At 44.0% G+C, this 18,663-nt stretch overlaps 1 protein-coding gene across 4 annotated transcripts; it reads right to left on the reverse strand.

Moving 5' to 3' along the window:
- Positions 1-963: 963 nt before the first annotated feature.
- Positions 964-18,220, reverse strand: phactr4 (phosphatase and actin regulator 4). 4 transcript variants are annotated; one of them, XM_022760607.1, is made up of 15 exons: positions 18,159-18,220; positions 17,454-17,498; positions 11,156-11,326; positions 10,728-10,808; positions 9,282-9,815; positions 7,537-7,878; positions 6,118-6,249; positions 4,562-5,093; positions 3,803-4,119; positions 3,504-3,702; positions 3,253-3,308; positions 2,805-2,866; positions 2,573-2,710; positions 2,329-2,405; positions 964-1,719 (listed from the first exon to the last, which is right to left on the reverse strand). In XM_022760607.1, the coding sequence occupies exons 2-15, from the start codon at positions 17,464-17,466 to the stop codon at positions 1,704-1,706; spliced, it is 2,670 nt and encodes an 889-aa protein (XP_022616328.1). In that variant the 5' UTR covers positions 17,467-17,498; positions 18,159-18,220; the 3' UTR covers positions 964-1,703. The 4 variants fall into 4 exon arrangements, with proteins under 4 accessions (XP_022616328.1, XP_022616326.1, XP_022616327.1 ...); XM_022760605.1 differs by lacking the exons at positions 17,454-17,498; positions 18,159-18,220 and adding an exon at positions 14,642-14,764; XM_022760606.1 differs by lacking the exons at positions 17,454-17,498; positions 18,159-18,220 and adding an exon at positions 12,582-12,834.
- Between the last annotated feature and the right edge of the window lie 443 nt (positions 18,221-18,663).

Below are 18,663 nucleotides of genomic sequence, written 5' to 3' on the forward strand. Positions count from 1 at the left end.
CCCTCAACTCACCTGCCACCAGGTGTCACTGCAGCCTCATATTTTCACTTTTTGGTTCCAATTTAAATTGTCCCTACAACATCAATAGGTAAGATGGATCTATTGATTTGAGCCAGGGACAGTCATTGCACATAAGATTCAAGGAATTGTAAGATTTTTAATTAGATCCAGATGTGACTATTTACAATTAAAAAGAAAACTGTCAGTCCATACAATTCCACATTCAATTAAAAATGAACTTAGTTTTACAGAAAAGGTACACTTTCATATTCCCATTCTTGTAGCATTTAATCATAAACTAATATTCTGTGCTTAAAAAAATAGCAACCTATAATACTTTTATATTTAAAATTTCTTTTCAAATGAAAGGAAGACAAGATATACACAAGCATCAGTTAAACCTATATCAACCTGTACACAGCATAGAGAACCCTGTAAGCTACTGGCCAGACAACAATACAAGATAAATCACTTCTGCATTGTCAGAAGGTTCCAGCCAAAATTACTCCCTGTTGACCGTTTATACATTTTCTGATTTTTTGATAAATCCCTGATCTATACTCACAGCAACTTACATTTAACTCTTAGTATAGACACTACTAGCATGACCTTATTCAAAATGGCTACAGAATGCATTGCATGGTTGATCTTTAAAGGGAAGTACAAAAACTCATAAAAAAGTATAAATGAAGAGAGATTATCCAGAACCAGTGGCGCTGGATTCTGTGTTGGCTCATGCAGTGGATTGCAGAAATCAGTGATATGAAAACCAGCCTTCTATAGTCCTTTAGGCATTGAGTATGTTGGCACAAATAAAAACACCAACAGCCTCCTGACCTGCACCTTTTTTTATACCTAGATTGATGCTTAAATGGCCACCTCACATCACAACCATAAATACAGGCAAGCCAAAAAAAAAAAAAAAACAAACCAAGAAAAAAAAAAAAAAAAAAATGGCTCAAATAAAAGCTGTCACTACTCATGTGATCAAAATTACAATATAAAATATCTTGTGCATTACAGATTATTTTGTAATTATATCGCTCCAAGTTTCATTCTAAGGTATCACAATAGCAGTCTGTACACAATTAATATAAAACACATACAATATCCCAGAGATGTCCAGTCCTAAAACAGAATATCCCAGTCTTCATTCTCCAGCCTGCTCTCGCTGCTGCCGTTTGTCCCTATTATCTATTATTACTGTGTGGAGTATTATAAGTCATCATCATTATTATTACTATTATTATTGTATGTTATTAGATTAACAAGATGAATTAGCTTTTCCATATACAGTAAAGAAGAAAAAAGGCAACACAGAATGAGGCCGCATTAAAGGTTGTAACTAGATCCAAGTCCCTGAGGGGTACCACATAACAGCAGAGTGAGAATAAGCCCTGTAGGTCCTCTGCCACTTCTCCACTTCATTGGCACGTGGTTCCCCCTGTCGTCCGGGAGAAATACTGCATCTGGGGGCCTCACCCACCACCGCCTCAGTTAAGTGATAGCAATGTAGTGAGAGGGCGATGGAGGGCAAGCGAGAAGCATTCTTGTTTTGAGTCAGTTCCAGGCTTTTCCTGATGATCTGTACAGTACATTCGAGAAACATAAAGGGCCATCAGTCTGCATAGGGAGCAGCCTCTTGCCACAGAGATCTTAAGTGCTTCACTATCCATGAAGAAGGGGCGGGGGGGACGCAGACGCTAAGGCCGATGAAACCTAAATGAAACAAAACAAAGATCTCATGAGGCATTAACAGACGTTCAAGTTCTGTTAGAAGTTATCATCCTTTAGATTTTCAATGAAATCACACCCTTTTTGTTGCTTTTTATGGTGAGCATATTTGAGAAATAGCCATTCAATGTATAAACATTCTGTAATTACGTCTCATTATAGTAGTTTTCCTTGTTAGTGGCGCAGTCCGCCATTGCCATTCTGGATTTAAATTTCCTTCACATGCATGAGGGAATCATTCACAAGAAACGATGCATGTGTGTAATCCAGTGTTATAGTATCACTATCAGCCTCACTAGAGCAGTATTGTTACTGCTAATGCAAACTTTTCCCACTGATAATTCACATTAAAAGTGTTTAGCTGAAACACAGGGTGGATTTTATTGTGAAACAGTCACAGGAAACACGGTGTATTTGTTATTGAGGATAGGCCTGTAAATAGATACACCAGCTGTTCTTCTGTCGTATTTCTGATAAAGTACTTAAGAGTAACAAGGTGTATTTGCTGTAGTATGAAACCGCAGGTGTCACCAAATCGACCAGGACTGAAATCTGAAGGATATTAATGTCACGATCCCACTGATGAAGGTATACCTTGTGTAAATTCTGCTCTCTTCATGAACTTCCATTTCAGTGCTCTTATAATCATTGAGCTCTTTCCGGATAGCCGCCTTGCCGAAACAACAGGAAAGAAATTGTCAGTTAAAAGTGATTTTAAAAAGGAACCATTGCACTGATGCTAATATGATGTGAAACACAATCTTTTACAGGGAAATGAATTGGGTGCATTTACTGAGTTTGTTTAGCAGTTGCTGGAGATGACACACTGAATGCATACCTTGTCAGCTGGAGTCAGCTTAGTCCACGGCTTGTCTGCTCTCCGATCATAGTCTTGGGCGTCTGTGACTTCCACGTACTCGTGGAACCGCAGGATTTTTCTCGCCTGTAGTTCTGCGACTGTGGGTCTTTGACTCAGCTACAATAAACAAAGTTTTTTTTGTATCTCTGTTTAATATCAAGCAAATCCATGATTTGACACTTGGATGTCTGTTGTGGATGTGTTGCCTCACCTTCCTGGTCAGCCGCCGCTTGATCTCTCTAACCTCAGCTTGTCTGTCAGCCTGATTCTTGGCTGAAGAAAGAACAAGGGGGGAGAAAAAACAATCAGCAGAGCTTAATTTAACTCGGGTATGAAAGCCTGGTTTGATGTGCAGGAAAGGTAAAGTAAAAGCTGCTTCCAAAATTAGACATCTAAACTGTGATCCATGTTTCAAACAATCTTTTCAAGTGTCATTATTGTGTGTAAAAATCTGATTTTGTTATACATTGCAAAGAAATGGCTCAGGAATATTAAGATTTTGGCTATAATTACAAAAACAAGACAAAACAATCAGGCTGGACTAAGCTGAGCTGTGAGTTTTGTTTAAGTGTACGTCAAGCAATCAACACAGAATCTTTTTCACTGGTGGCATTATTAGGTTCAGTAATGGATAAAAAAAGGGAAGATTTGATACTGACGCTGAAGGATGTTTCTTTGCTCGAGCTCCTCGGCTGTGGGTCTCTGACTAAGTCGTCTGAAGAAAAAAGAAAATAAGAGCAGCACTATTTTTACACAGTTTCATCACTTTGTCATTCAGGCAATAAGTAGGACAAAGATCTGAGAGACGATCGCCTGAGTTATTCAGGAAATGCACATTCACTCTCGTTGGTTTAAAGGATACAAAAAGGCAATGGAATATGCACAGAAGTACGACAATGCCTGTCTTTACCTTGTGAGTGCAGTGCCGATCTGTGTGCGGATGGCCTCCCACTGCTCCCTGCTCTGCCAGGTGAGGCCGGTCTGTCCTGGAGGCTGGTCGTCTCTGCTGCTCCTGTCCTGGGTGAACCTGTCCCTGTTTGGAGCACAGGGACGGCTGCTCAGCTTCAGAGCCAGAGTGTCCTTCCTCTTGACCCTGCTGGCCAGGGCACCTGGATCAAAGCCAAGCAGAGAGATGTGGTCAGGAGCACAAATCACTGCAAAAACTCTAAATAATGTTTTAATATTTTGATTAAATTTGGTCATGCTTACTAGGTGGGGGTTCATCCTCCTCATCCTCATCTGAGTCTTCATCTTTATGAAGCACAGGACCGTCCGAGTCGCTGTCTTCCTCGTGCATGTCATGCTCGTCTTCCTCATCCTCTTCCTCTTCTTCTTCTTCATCCTCCTCCTCATCGCTGCTATTTCCCCCTGGGATGACACAAACACCCGCATCACCGACCAAGCACCGGCGACTCCGTGGCTCCAGCTCCGGCTGGGGGATCTCCCCATCGTACTCCTCCTCTTCTTCGTCATCTTCCTCCTCTTCCTCCTCCTCCTCCTCCTCCTCTGAGTAGTCATCTTCAGATCTAATGGAAAGAGAAATTTAATATATACATAATCATTATGGATCCGTTTGTGTGTATTTATTTGAGCACTTTTGCACCTAAACAAGACTGACACATTTTACATTAGTTTTTCCAAATTAAAATTTATGGATCCAAACAACAAGATTAAATACTCAAGTCTAACCATAAGACGTGTCACACCCTCACTCTTCTAGCTACACGTGACTTTGCAATGATTACGGTAAGATTTTTTTCCCAGCTCTAAATGGCTTAAAAATGGATGTGGAGGTTATGTAAGGTCACATGCAAAGCTGGCTCATATGTATATAGAAACACTGCAGAAAGACATAATATTAAATTAATATTTCCCTCCTCTTTGTTCATTGACCTTGTTTTTGGTTGCACTGACTTGTGATTCTGTTTCGACAGAAGTTCTGCCATTATCACGTGCAGAGAGACTCACAGTTTTAGTGGTTGGATGCTGACAGGCAGGGGGCGACTGCGATCTCCTTGGTACTCCGGAGGGGTTTCAAAAAGCAGAGTGTGTGCACGCTGTAACCCGTCTGGATGCGGCTGAGCCGGGCCGGGGCTGGACAGGGCTCGCTGGATCATGATATGCAGCGGGACAGGAGCCGGGCGCTGGGGAGACTCATTGGTCGGGCTTGGTGGGTCAAACAGCATGGGTATAGGTTGAGGCAGGGGGTGGGGGTAGGAATGCTGATGGTGGAGGTGGTGGGTGTGTATGTGTTGCCGGGGTGGAGAAGGTGGTATGTGAGTTGGCAGGGGAGGGGAGGGAGGAGGTGGAGGCAGCTGGAAGCCCACAGGGAGGCTGCTGTGGTCCTCCAGAGAGAGCGGTGAGGGGTTAATGGGATGGCTCGAGGCAGAGGAGTCCTCCATATTGCGTTTGGTGACGGGGGTTGTCCTTTTCGGGGGCATCGGTGGAGAGGGCTTGGCTGGCATAAGACTGGCACCCCCGGTGGCTTGGCTGAAGTCACCTGCAAATGAAAAACTGTTCACTCATCCAATCATAAGGCAAAACAGTCTATCTAGTTTGCTGCTGTGACTTGAGTGCACATACATCAGCCATACATGTAACCAACATGGCAGAATACACATGAGCGGATAGAAATACTGGGATTACATGTGTGACTGAGCATTATTGCGTACATACAGTGGGGTCACATCACATGACCGTGTGAACATGAATGCACACACTGCCCTAACAGACCAGTGTGCAGCATGTGCCCCAGGTCACAGAGACAAAGGAGATACATTCAGCCTACATGCTCTACACAGCCAGATTATAAACCTGCTGTCACATCTCGTTTATTAGCATATTTAAAGTGCAAAAAGCTCAAATGCAAACCCTCAAATTATTTGCATGCACATTTGTATATTTGCCATTAGATTCTTAAAACTCTGAAGAATGGCTTTAAAGCAGCATCAATGTTAAAAGCCATAGCCGTGCTCCTGAGACATAATAAGAGATCAGTAGTGCCGGACTTGAAACATGCAGCAGACAAGACTGAACTGGATTACATCTTTCTCTCTAAATTAAGTCAAGCCCTTATGTTAGAACCCTTTCGCCCCACCACACATCCATCCATACATATCCACCCATCCATCCCAGTTGAGCAGGAGCTGAGTGGATTAGCGCTATAAAATTCACTTGATGCATTGCAGACCACAGCTGGAACCCGCCAAAGCCTCTTTCTCATTCACATGCCAAATAGTACAGCATTGAAAACACTCAACTGCTCTCTCACACAGAAGTTCTCTCTCAGATTCACAAAGCACCCAGCACACTCATTATCAGCTCATTATGTGCATGCGGCTCTTGTATACCACACCCAAAGAGAAGCAATCAAGGCCAGTCAACAAGATAAAGGCAGTGGGGGGAGGGGGGGATTTGTTGGCAGCTAAAAAGGACGCAACATGATGAAGAACGCAGACTCTGAAGGAGGACATTCCAGACAAGGGCACCCCGGCCACAGAGATACCAGAGGGCATCTTTTTTACCTGAGCGCAGGCCTCCGGCCCGTCGGCACAGGTAGACGGGCAGGGACAGGTAGACATCATAGTCGCACTCTCGCTTCCAGCAGGACCAGTAGAGCGGAAGCTGAGCGTTCTCTCCCCCCTGCAGGGCGGAGACTAACAGGGAGGAGACGGAGGCCTTCAGCTGGTGTGTTTAATGAATGCAGGTACATGGTGTAGTGTATATGTTGGGGTATCATTAAGCTAAATGCTCTTCTTTCTTTCATTCATTCACAAAAATTCCAACCGTACTCTTAATTACTATTGTTCTTTCTCAAAGGATTGTGGAAAATACACCCACGTCTTTTCTTGTTGAGAGCTAGATGAGAAGATCAACACCACACTCATGCCTGTGTGTTAAATATGAACCAGGAGAAGGTTAGCTTAGCTAAGCCTAAAGATTGGAAGAAGGAGGAGGGAGCTAGCCTTCACACAATACATACAAAACCAAAGTGTAAAAACATCAAACTGTGGTTTCATATTTAACAGACATGATATGAGAGTGGTATCGATTCTCTCATCTAACCCTCAGCAAGGAAGCAAATATATGAATTTCCCAAGTTGCTGGAATATTTCTTTAAAATATTTAGTATCTTTTACTTTATGGGACAGCTCCAGTAAACTGTCAACAACTTTATCACCAGGTTTTTGTTCTCTAAACTAGATTTCTGGTTGGCCTACTCTTAGTAGTCAAATTTTGAGAAGCTGAAAATGCTGTTGGTTTCGAGGTGAGTCGCACTGTAATCCATTTCTATCCTCAAGTGACGACAAAAAGGAAATTTTATAATATTTCTTTCCCATTGACTAGCCACATGACTATCTGATGACATGACTGATAAACATCTGAGAAAGACCTCACAGCAAATCATAACTAAAATACACCCTGCATGATACAATCATACGGAAGTGCACACACTTGTAAGGTACCAAAGTCATCAGATCTGCTGTTAAGATAAAAATGAATCAAAGCAGACAGCCGTGCCCGAGTGGGAATTAAGGAAAGATGAGACAAACCCCCAGTAAACAACAACAACCACTACTCTGCATCTGAGCAGCGGCCCACAGCCACAAGAGTCCCTGTTATCTTCAGAGTGTAAAACACTGGAAAAGTGGCAGCTAAAATAGTCCAGGCGTAATAAGTAATTAGCTGGGGAAAAGCTGCTCAAGCTGTTCAGATAACATCATTACCAGGACGTGTGTGCTAGTGTGTGTTTGTGTTGTGTTGAAGGCTTCTCTTCGCCAACGGACTCATAAATGTACACACTGCATTCGACTGTGAGGAAAACTACATGCTAAGTGAGCAGACATTTGAGCGTTCATTGTGACCGTTGATGTAGACTGCAAGTGATAACGTCCACTTCCTCCATCACCGAGCAGCAGCAGCCACTACTCAGCAGAACTTACCCAGCATGGCGGCGTTGTTCCTGTTCACCGGCTTGGGTGGAGGCAGCGGGGGCTGCTTGGTGGCCTGAGAGGTGGAGGTCGGGGCTGCGGAAGACGGCTGAGTGGACGCACCCGCAGAGGAGATGCACCGAACAGGTTTGGACGCCGCCGCCAAGGAGGCGGAGGGAGAGGAGTACTGGGTCGCGGGGTGGTTGGATGGGGTGCGCGGCAGACCCTCGCTGTCTGGGTCAGGGGCCGGGCTCACCAGCCATTTTGGAGGCATGACAGGCTGTTTAGGTGGCAGAGGTTCACGCAGGGTGTTCCGCAGGGCTTCCGGGTCAGGGATAAAATGGCTGTCTGACTCTATGAAAACACAGTATCATGAGGATATGTTATAAAGTGAAACTCATTCCACATAAATAACTTTAAAACTACAGCCCTCCATTCCACTGAGACTGAGAAATTTAAACAAACTTTAAAATCAGTGTCCAGCTGTGGCACGCACACAATATTCTACATTTACAAAGTGTACTTCTATCTTTTCCATTATTGAATTAGCGACATTTCATTATGAAATACTTCCGTACATGGCTATAAATGTTTCAGCTCAGGGACTGAGCAGTGAGCCATTTTTTTGCTGCTTCACCACTCCAAGCGCTCTCTGTGATAGCACTTGTTTGAGAATTGCATTATCTAGGGATCAGCTGTGAAGATAAACAGAGTAGGCGGCTGCAATTACCACCACAAACCCACCTCCCTCTGCCCACCCCACCACACCCCCGAGCTGCTGCTGCTGCTGCTGCTGCTGCTGCCACCCCATCCATCAAAGCTGCAACTCTGAAGTTGAGGGTTATTTATTTACAGACGAGCCTTTATCACTGTGATGTAATACAACCAAAGAGGAAATAATCCAGAGGAAAGGAGGAAGTAAGCATGAAGCCCAGAGAAGAGAGAGAGAGAGAGAGAGAGAGAGAGAGAGAGAGAGAGAGAGAGAGAGAGAGAAAAGGAGGACAGAAAGCAGGAGTTGTGATAAAGATAGAAAGAGAGTGGGAGAGGGAGAGAAAAGCAGCATCAGAGAAAAAGAAAAAAAAGAAAAAAAAAAAAAAAGGGAAAAAAACAAGGTGAGACAGAAAAAAGAGCCGAGCAGTGACACATGAGGGAAAGTGGGGAGAGGATCTGTTCACCTCAAAATCTGTCGATAGAAAGAATTCTCTTTTCTTATAGTAGTTCTGTACTGGTGTTTTCAATATGACAGAAGTTCATGCGTCAGATACATGACAATGGACGACTTATGTCTAAAAACAGCACAACACACATATCATTTGTGTAAGTGTAATGTTTGAGTGAAATCAATTAGCTCTGGCTCTTCACCCATTATCACTGAACTGACAGTGTTAAAGCGTTAAAGGGCAATAATGGGTGTAGTGATTGTGCCACATTAATTAGGAGAGGAGAAGAGAGGACGAGCTATTCCCTCATGTTCCTGAATAAGAAGCGTAGCTGGAGCAGGGCCCCTGGGAGCCGACAGGAGCCTGTCTATATCTGGGAGGACAGCACATAAGCAGGAAAGTGACAGCAAGAGGGAGGAAGAAAAAAATACATCGAGTGAAGAATCGCCTTCTATCAAACACGTATGAAGGAGGTCAAGTTGTAAAATGAACACTTTATCTCCTTCTCACAGTGAGGGAAAAGTCAACAGGGATCTTATGATTACAGCTTCTCAGAATTGGAGGAAGATCTCAGATGGCGTATTGGAAATGACTCACCTCTGTGGGCCCTTCCCTCCTCGGCTGATGCATGTCGAGGGAGTGTGGGCTTCCAGTCCGCTTCCATAGGCCGACTCCTCCTGCAGTCCTCCGATGGGGCCTTCTGCAGCCCGGGCCTCTTCTGCCCGTCCTCGGGGTGAAGCCGGCCTCCACGTCTGCCCTCCTCCATGTGGCTGTGAATCTGGCCCTGCCAGACCATGTTAGGCTTCCACTCGCCCTCCCCGTGTGCACGTGCCCCCATCACCCCTCCCCCTCTCCGCCCGTCTTCATGCAGTCCTGTACCCCGGGAGCACAGAGCTCCCCGGCGGTCTACGTCCGAGGGAGGGCGGCCCCTGCGTTCGTCTGGCTGGGTGAGCCAGGCCGGGTTCATCCTAAAGTCTGACTCAGGTGGGAGTTTACTCTGGTTGCATGGGCTCCTGGCACTGCTGACGACTCCTCCGCCTCCGCCTCCACCTCCGACCCCGGCGCTCACAGGCAGAGTGTGACCATTTTTCACGTAGGGAGGCTTCAGGTTTTGTGAATCTGCATCTGCGTCTTGAAAGGGTGGACGAAAGAACAAAAGCATAAAACTGAGAGGATCCAATATTATTCTGAGTCATTAAGCAAGAGTTGAATGAGATGTTCACCCAATCTAAATCATTCATGTTTAATACTGGAAGTGTCATGTTTGATAGTGTAGAATATTCATGTGATTTACTGTTCCCTCCCTTGTTCAACCTAGATGTGATACACATAAAGATTAGTTGATTAATCCATTATTTCATTGACAGAACATAAAAAGCCCCAATTTTGATGCAGAGTGGTTCATCTTCTTGCTTTTCTGTGGTTTATATGATTGTAAATTGAATACTTTCTGGTTTCCAACTGTTGGGCTCCGAGATATTGTGATTAGCATTTCTCACTATTTCCTGACATTTTATAAAATCACAATAGAAAAATGAATCACCTGATTAATCGGGAATAAAATAATCTTTAGTTTGAGCCAGGTCACCCACTAGAACAGAAAGGTGCCCTTAACCCAAGCCCTGTTGACAGAGTGTGTGTTTGTTGGTGTGATGAAGGAGCAGCTGTAGGTTTAATAAATGGGCCTCTGCAACAGTGAGGCCAGCAGAACCCTTGCACACACCCCTCTCAAAGCTGTTTTGCTGCAGGGCACAATTCGCTCCACTTTTCCTCGGCTCTTGAGAGGGGCATACCATTTTAAACAGACGTTACATTACTTTGGAACAACAGCAAGGTGAGAGGAAAATTACCTTTTTGTTTTTTTTATTTTTTATTTTTTTAAATGTCTGAGACACCTGCTGGAGAGAAGGATGGTGTTCCTGCCATAATGTACTGATGACTTAACTGTACTGTCTGTGTGGGTGTGATAACCTCAGGGCTGCTACTGTCAGATGCAGACACCACTGTGCAGAGAGATCAGATGAATAACAGAAGCACTCTTACCATTGTCCGGGACCTCCTTCAGCACTCCCTGTTCTATAAGCTCCTGCCTCGTACGCCTTGTCGACATCTTTCTCTCCAGCTCTGCCGTCAATAAAGAGAAGTCACGTTACACACTGTGTTTTCTTTTTCAAGATCACCACGAGGGAAAACATACTGCAGGAAAAATCGGTCATATTTAGTGTGTGACCTCATGCTCCAGAATCCAAAGGTGCAAGTTCAGGATATTTTGTTAGCAGCTCATTGTCTTATTGTAGGTGGACTGAAAACACAGGGAGAGCCAAGGGGACCGTAACATTCAGGCAGGAACACATGCATTGAGGAATTCTGATGAAAGCTGAATGCAACTGATATGACCAGTGAGAAAGAAGGTGGGGGGGGGGGGGGGGGGTTTACTCGCACTACAAACACAATGAGTTCACAACACAAACCTTCTGAAGTTTCCTTGAACTTCTCGCTGCTTTTCTTCTTCCGCCACTTCCATGGCTTGAAGATCTTGCCAAGGGTAGAGAACTTGCCCTTGCGCTTTGGGGGAGGGGTGCTGTCCCCCGTGCTGCCCCCCTCTCCCACCATTGTGCCGTGGTGCTGCTCAGCTTCATCATCTACAAAAGGAGGAAGAGCAGCATTAACAAGATTTGCACAACTTAAAACGAGACGTGGAAAAATAAAGAGCGTAGATCCGTCGGCAGTCACAATGTTCTGACGGAGGGCTTTCTAACCGAGCTCATCTGCTGCCTTTGTGAAGAAGGCCGTGCTCATTACGGCTGTTATTATCTTTAGCTGTTAGTTCACGGGGACTGAGTGTGCTTTGGCAGGGTGATGCTGAGAGCTCATGGACTCCTCCACATATCCACAGTTAACAGGAGAAGTCTGACGCTGGCGTTCAGCCAGGATTTCTCTCTGTCAAGTGTTCACATTCCTTGGCTGGATGGAGACTAGTGCCTTATCAGCCTTTCAGCCCTCACTGCCTCTATAGGGAAGAGAGGCACACACATGGATGCAATCACGCAGTAGCAAAAAGCTGTCAATCATGATGCACATGTACAGCTAACATTCGAGGTGCAAAAGCTTTTAAAGAACACTGATCATTATGAGATGCCATTAGGACCTGAAGCACTCCAATAAATGGCATGCTGGAGTCATGGTTACATATTCTGGGTTATGCACTTGACAGACCGACTGACAGGGTGCTGAGCTCAGAGAGAGAGAGAGAGTTTCAAACATTAGCTCTCTCAAGGCTGCAGCTGCTGCATTCGGCAGACATAATATTTACCATTGGAGAGAGAGTAGGGTCCGATTTAAAACATCCAGTCTCAAGCACACACAGGATGTCGTGGCGACAATAATGCCTCGCAGTCTGATTCCCACAACAATATACTCCTCACACAATACTGATGTGGCTTGCTAAGCAGTCCAGTAAAGAAAAACGGAACATAATAACAACAACAGTCATTCTTGAGTGGAAACTGACTCTTCGTTTGACACAGACAGCGGGGGAAGTCAGGGTTAGCTACGGACCAGCACCCCTGGAGCTGGCAGGGATTCAGTATCTTTGCTAAGGGACATTTTAGCATGGTGGATGGTTGCTGACACAGGATTCAAACCCATTTTGCAGCTGAAGGACAGAGTCTTTAACCGCTGCTCCAAAGTGCTACCTCAATGCTGCTGGCAGGGTAAAAATCTGAACTGAATGCTTACGTAGTGTTTAGAAGCCTGACTGGGACTAAAACCTCCAAAACAGATCTGATTAAAATTGTCCAAGTCTATGCATTACTGACGATTTAAAAAATAGTTTCTCTGTATGTTCTGAAAAGTTTCATTTTTGACAAGCCTATCAAAAAACAGACACTAGTCTACCTGGAAGAGGAGTGTTGAGCGTCCAGCTTCCATGGTGGTGGGACTTGAAACAGCATGCCATGGGGAAGCAGGGAGCCCCCAGATCAACTATCCTGTATATATCCCAACAGTCAAATCAGCAAGGAAGGAAATGCCAGAAGGACAAGTTGCAGGAAACTGTTCGAAACTACAGCAGAGGGTCCTGGTTCAAGGAACATGTCCGCACCATGGAAATCCAGCTTATCTTGGCGAGGTAGAAATCTGAGGATTCAGACCAGCTGCCATAACATCCAGATTAAGCATTGCTTAAGGCAGCCTCCCTGTGATCCAGAACTGAGGTTCTCACACAGCAGACTGCTCTGACACAGTGGCTCAGCTGAAGCCAGTGAAGCAGGATAAGAGCTGGCCGTGCCAGGCCTGCACACTCCAAAGCACTGCAGAGATGACGATCGCAGACGACTCAGCCCATGCAGCAGGCATCTGTTTGAAAAAGATGACTGGCCGTATCCTTAGAAGATTTGTACATTAGCCAGTGATGCCTGATTATAAAATGTGTCAATCCACTGACACAAAAAAAAAAAAAAACCCAAAAAGTACATCCAACTCACTTACCACATTCAAGAGAAATGTGGATCAACTCAAAATGATTCTGCAAAGATACAGAGAAAAGCTCTAAAACATTGTTTTAGCTGTAGCGAGGAGAGGTCTGGGAATGGGAGTAAAGGGTAAAAAGAGCTACAAAAGACAGAAAAAGTACAGGACTTATGGAGGGGGACCAGCCTGGAAACACAGGGAGGAAACAGCACTCCACCCTGATTCTGTGACCGAGAACAAAGACAACCTCTTCCCCTCACACTCAATAACACAGTCCACTGTACAGCTCATGGAAACTCAGTTCAGAAAGGTACAATACAGTGACACCACTGAAACTAATTAACAAAACATCCAGATAAAATAAAACAAGTTTCCATTCAGAACAAAGCCAGAACCAGAACACTAGTTGTCATGCTCTGTAATCAGTAGGTCTGCCAAGATAAGGCATACCAGTCAGGAAACACAGGGGTGTGTGACACTGTGTGTGTGTATGTGTGTGTGTGTGTGTGTGTGTGTGTGTGTGTGTGTTCCTCTGATGTACCCCTATCATGAAGCCACACCTACCGCTCTCTTAAACATGTCCTGGAGAGGCCAGATTTGCCTCTAACCTCATGATTCAATGAGTCATGGCAGCCCAGTCAGGTGAGCATGTGGTTAAAGGAGACTGTTGTTTTAAAGGGCCCCCGGCCTCTGGCCAATCGACCAGCCAAGCCAACCCGATCACTTACATAAGAAACCTGCTTCCACGCGGTGCAATGGTTGGGAAACACTTCCGACCTTATTATAACCCTAACCCTTGCCAGGGCAGATTATGAAATGTAATCTATTTAATTGACAGCACAAAGAGGTATCTCGTGTGCCCTAAAATCAGTCAACCGTTTAAAACCCAATAGCATAGTAGCGCTACGTCAAATAAATACAATTAGAGCAAGCTATTTAAGGTAAGAAATGTTTTAATCTGTCGTATAAATTCATCTTTGTCAAACTCAATGCAACTCATGATCTCTGATTAAAGATTAATGAGGTCTGTTTACACTCTGTAATATGAAAAACTGCAATATTCAAAAGGGAAAATGTTGGAATGGCTCCAAACTTATGTAAAGTCTCATCCAGTCAGACACAATCCCTATTTCCAAAAGTCCCCGAACAAAAAAAACATCACTCCAATATCTAAGGTCACCTTCCTGTGTATTGTAAGATAAGAAAATAAGTGCGCAACACATGCATGAGAGTGTAAAAACACAGCTGAGATTCATCCACGTGATCCCAGTGATTTAACATTCCTTGTGGTGGTGAAAGTGAAGGGGGTAGAGAGAGAGAGAGAGAGAGAGAGAGAGAGAGGAGACTGTGCAGAGTTGATTATACAATCTCCAAACCTTGTTTCTCCTCGATGCTTAAAGGCATTGAATAACTCGAAAACAGTAAGAATGGAATGCAATAAGTGCACACAGTACACAAAGAGTGCATGAGTGAGTCCAGAAACTCACCACCATAGTTGTGTTTTTGTGGGTCCTGAGCTGGGGTCTCCACACGAAGGCTCTGTCCCATGATCCAGCCCCTGAGGGGCCTCTACCTGTCCTGCACCCAGAAATGTGGACACTACACTGGGACAGATCAGCAGCTGCACCTGCCTTCCTCCTCCGTCAACAAAGTCCCCTGATCTCCTCTATCTCAGGTCTTTTCTTCTTCTTTGTCTTTTTCTCTTCTGCGCTTCTTCTACGCCTTTCACTTCAGACCTTCCTCTGTCCCTCCCTCTCGCAATCTCCTTAAGACCTTCCCTCCCTCCAGGAGCCGGACTCCCTCTCCCCCTCTCGTACTGACCCTCCCTCCTTGGCTCATAGCACAGGTCAGCATTCACTGAAAGATGCCTACCATTCCAGGGAGAAAGACGAGTTATGTTTTCAATTTCATGTGTGTGCTGTGGTATGTGGTGCAATGTGTGCACCCAATAATGTATGTACAATGTGATGCATGCTATGTGGTGCAGTGGGTCTCAAGAAAACAAGGACTTGCATGATCATAACACTGATCTAGGCTAAACGTTGCAATAAAAGTACTTAACCACCACAAAAAAAAACTCAACTTAAAACCACAGAGCTCAGACCACATTGTTTGCCTTGAAAACGATTATGTGCCAAACACACTGGTGTCAGTGCTTTTTGTCTTCCTAGACCTGACGAGGAGAACAGAAGATAGAGATATAGATAGTATCTATATAAGCCATTCCTAAATTAGTAAACCACCTTAACTGACAAGCAAAAACCTTGTTACCTTGTTTTTGTCTCGATGTGAAGGATGAATGAGAGAAAATTGGAGCAATTTCAATCAATTTCCTCAATCAGGAGAAATGTCCCACAAGATCAGTGACATGACTTTTTTGTGGGAGCAGCATGAAGGTGCGCCTGAGATGCTGCTCCATTCCAAAATTTGATCATGAATCCCAGCAGCAGTACAGCTGCTACTATGACACTGAACTTGTTAAAAGAAGGAATGAAGGATCACAAGCCAATCTGGCAAATAGGAAGATGTGTTGATCACACATGCCATTTCTATATCTAGTATGCATGCTAATATTAGGCCACTACTGTTGTTCAGAGCTAGCGGAGGGCGTTTATCATGCTGCTCACCTCTCTTAATGCCTCCAGACACCATTTTATGCACATCTCCGAGTCTCTTATCACAATATGAACAGTCTCTGAGGCATTAGCATGACTTTGAAACATGTTTGCCAAGGAGAGCCGCCTGTTTGGGGCCCTGAATATAGAGAGGCAGAGCAAGAAAGAAAGAGAAACCACCTTCTCTAAACTAGTAGAAAAGAAGGAGTACAGACTGGACCCCCTGAATTAGTGCTTTGATTCCTTTTGAGGTTCGAGTGTCTTCAGAAAAACCTTGTCCGACCGCACCTCAGAAGAATCCAGAGCATCGAGCTGTGTCATTATGCCTGGATAGATCAGAGTTTTCTGAGCGTTTGGCTGCATCTCGAGCTGTTTCTAAAGATGGAGAGCTAGTGTGTTCGGCAACGTTTCTTTTCTCTCCCTGTGCCCCACATACAGCCTCCACATCGGGCCGGCTTCCAGAGAGAGCTGAGCCAATCCGCATGAGCCCAGAACCTGTTGGCCTGACCTGGATAACAGACTGGGCCAGGCCACTTTAGCAGGCAGACTGACTGAGCCAGGTACACACAGACATGTACATGCATGGCCCCGTCCAACATGGGGAGAGTATGGAACGTGCCTTTTGGATCGAGCTCTGTGTCACTGCTGCAAGTCTCATTTGTGACAGAAAATGAGCCATTTTAAAAATGTCTTAACATATACTTCACATTTTTGTATAAGGGCAAATTTGAACTATTTATGTATATAGACATTTTCTTTGATTGGGCTAAAATAAGATAAATTAAATGCTAGCAACATGGGGAACAACAAACTGTTGTTATTACATGTTTTTTTATGGAAATAAATAAATGAGCTACAGTGTTTTAGACAGTGAGCTATACTGGCTGGAGTCAATCTTCTCATCCCATCTCTTGGCAGGAAAGCGAATAAGTGTATTTCCCAAAATGTTACTCTGTTACACTCTAATGCAAATCCCACACATTTACAACACACCTGTAGATGTTTTTCCACAGCCTTGTAGTGAAGAGAATTGTACATGGCTTTTATTGTGAAGTAGCCACAGGAAGTCTTAAGTGACGGTCACAAAGGACGGTTTAGCATGTGGACATTTGGACATGTTTACCTACTTTTTCTTTCTGGCAGATACATTTTACAAAAGGGAACTACTTAACTGAAGAGATCCCAGTGCCAAAAAAAAATAAACAAAAAAACTGAACATAATCGAGGTTCCTTTTCCTGCACAGCTGTTATGAGAGTGGGAGTGCTCAGTGTTGCCTGTGAAGGCGGTTAACACCAGCAGACAAAACCTGCTCATCCTATTACACGGCAACTCATATTCTAAATATTCACAACTTAAACAATGATACAAAACAGATTCACGAAAACAAGTCTTCTGCAGCGCCACACACACACACACACACACACACACACACACGCACACACGCACACGCGCCGACCAGGGAAAACCCTGAAAAGCCAAGATTTGAAAGGGGAAAATGAAGATCAGTCAGGCCCCGAGGTTGAGGAGATGTATGGCTGAAGTCTTGAGTGGCTCATAAAAACGTGCAAGGCAAGACAGACCCCATAAACACGGTGAATGTACAGCGGGATGAGTGGATCTACAGCTCTCTCCACAGCGTTAACACTGCACTTAACAAACCACAACGAGCAACTTGGTACTCACCACGATTTTCCATTACAGAGTTTGAGGCACACCAGTCAACGGTTCCTGAAAAACAACAATTTGATCATCAACACCAGTTCAAGATGTGAGCCGAGACACTTTCAGTTACACCAGTGGTAATTAGTTTTTTCCTGAAACTGTTTTTTTTCTTTTTTTGCAAGTGATGCTCCAAAAAAAACATCAACACTGTGGTCTTGAATTCATGAGTCTGAAATGTTTTGATTAAAATTCCTCATGATAAAAGCATCTGAAGCATCTAAAGATAAACCCAATAATTCCTAGCCACTATCAAGCCAGATTTATGTGGAAGAAATTACATTTTAAACACAGTTTATTATCAGTATGTATAGATATGATAGACATGCTAACTGCTCCACTGGTCTGGTTCAATGTTTGTCAGTAGCTGGTCATTTTGGATGCAATTATTATAATATTTTTACCATCTACAAAGTATTCATGACTGTGTTTCTGATGGAAAATATTGCCGCTGATGTGGGTTTTTTTTTTTCCCTTTATTAACACATAAAAGAAATCTCTGAGCTTTTTCTTTCATTCTACAAGACTTAATAGCCAAGTGATGCATCTTTCAAAAATACTTTTAATACACATTTTGTATATAATTTTACGATATGTGACACTGTTCTCTTAATAAATGACCATCATTAACTGTGGATTTGTGGAAATATATAAAATGTGTAGACGTACACTGTAGAAAGTCATGGGTGGGGTGGGGGTGGTAGCAGTACAGTATTTATTCAGGTCTCCTGACGATGATGACAGCTCCACCCATCTTAACCCCTCTGATAAAGAACAAAGAAGAAGATTAGATCATGGTTAGTCATATAAACTGAGAGCATTGCCAAGAAGGACTGAAAATTAAAGATTAATGGCCCACAGATTCCCAGAAACTTGGATGTATAACTACCAAAAAAAAGAAACACCCAACATTTTCAAACCAGAAAGTCTGGGCTGAACAGTAAGACCTCATTTACACCTGGTATTAAGTGTGATCTGCATCTGGATATCTTATGTGTCAGTAGAGCAAAATACAAGGTGTAAATGGGCTCTAAAGGCCAACAGCATAAAGGTGAAATCAAGCGTCATTTAGAAGAAGCAACAAAAACATCCACATTCCCTTCCCTGCCTATCGTGTAGCAAAGCTTCCATGTTACAGCTGGGTTTAAGAGTCAACACCAGATACACGTTTAGT

This window comes from Seriola dumerili, unplaced genomic scaffold (genome assembly GCF_002260705.1).
Source record: "Seriola dumerili isolate Sdu_G_001 unplaced genomic scaffold, Sdu_1.0 BDQW01000341.1, whole genome shotgun sequence".
NCBI lineage: Eukaryota > Metazoa > Chordata > Actinopteri > Carangiformes > Carangidae > Seriola > Seriola dumerili.

Excerpts from the sequence above, each read along its gene's own strand:
- phactr4 (XM_022760605.1), bottom strand. The coding sequence starts at position 14,702 with ATGGGACAGAGCCTTCGTGTGGAGACCCCAGCTCAGGACCCACAAAAA. Across the intron at positions 9,816-10,727 it reads GAAGGAGGTCCCGGACAATG|ACGCAGATGCAGATTCACAA; the intron begins GTAAGAGTGCTT and ends CACCCTTTCAAG. Across the intron at positions 7,879-9,281 it reads GGAGGGAAGGGCCCACAGAG|AGTCAGACAGCCATTTTATC; the intron begins GTGAGTCATTTC and ends GTGTTTTCATAG.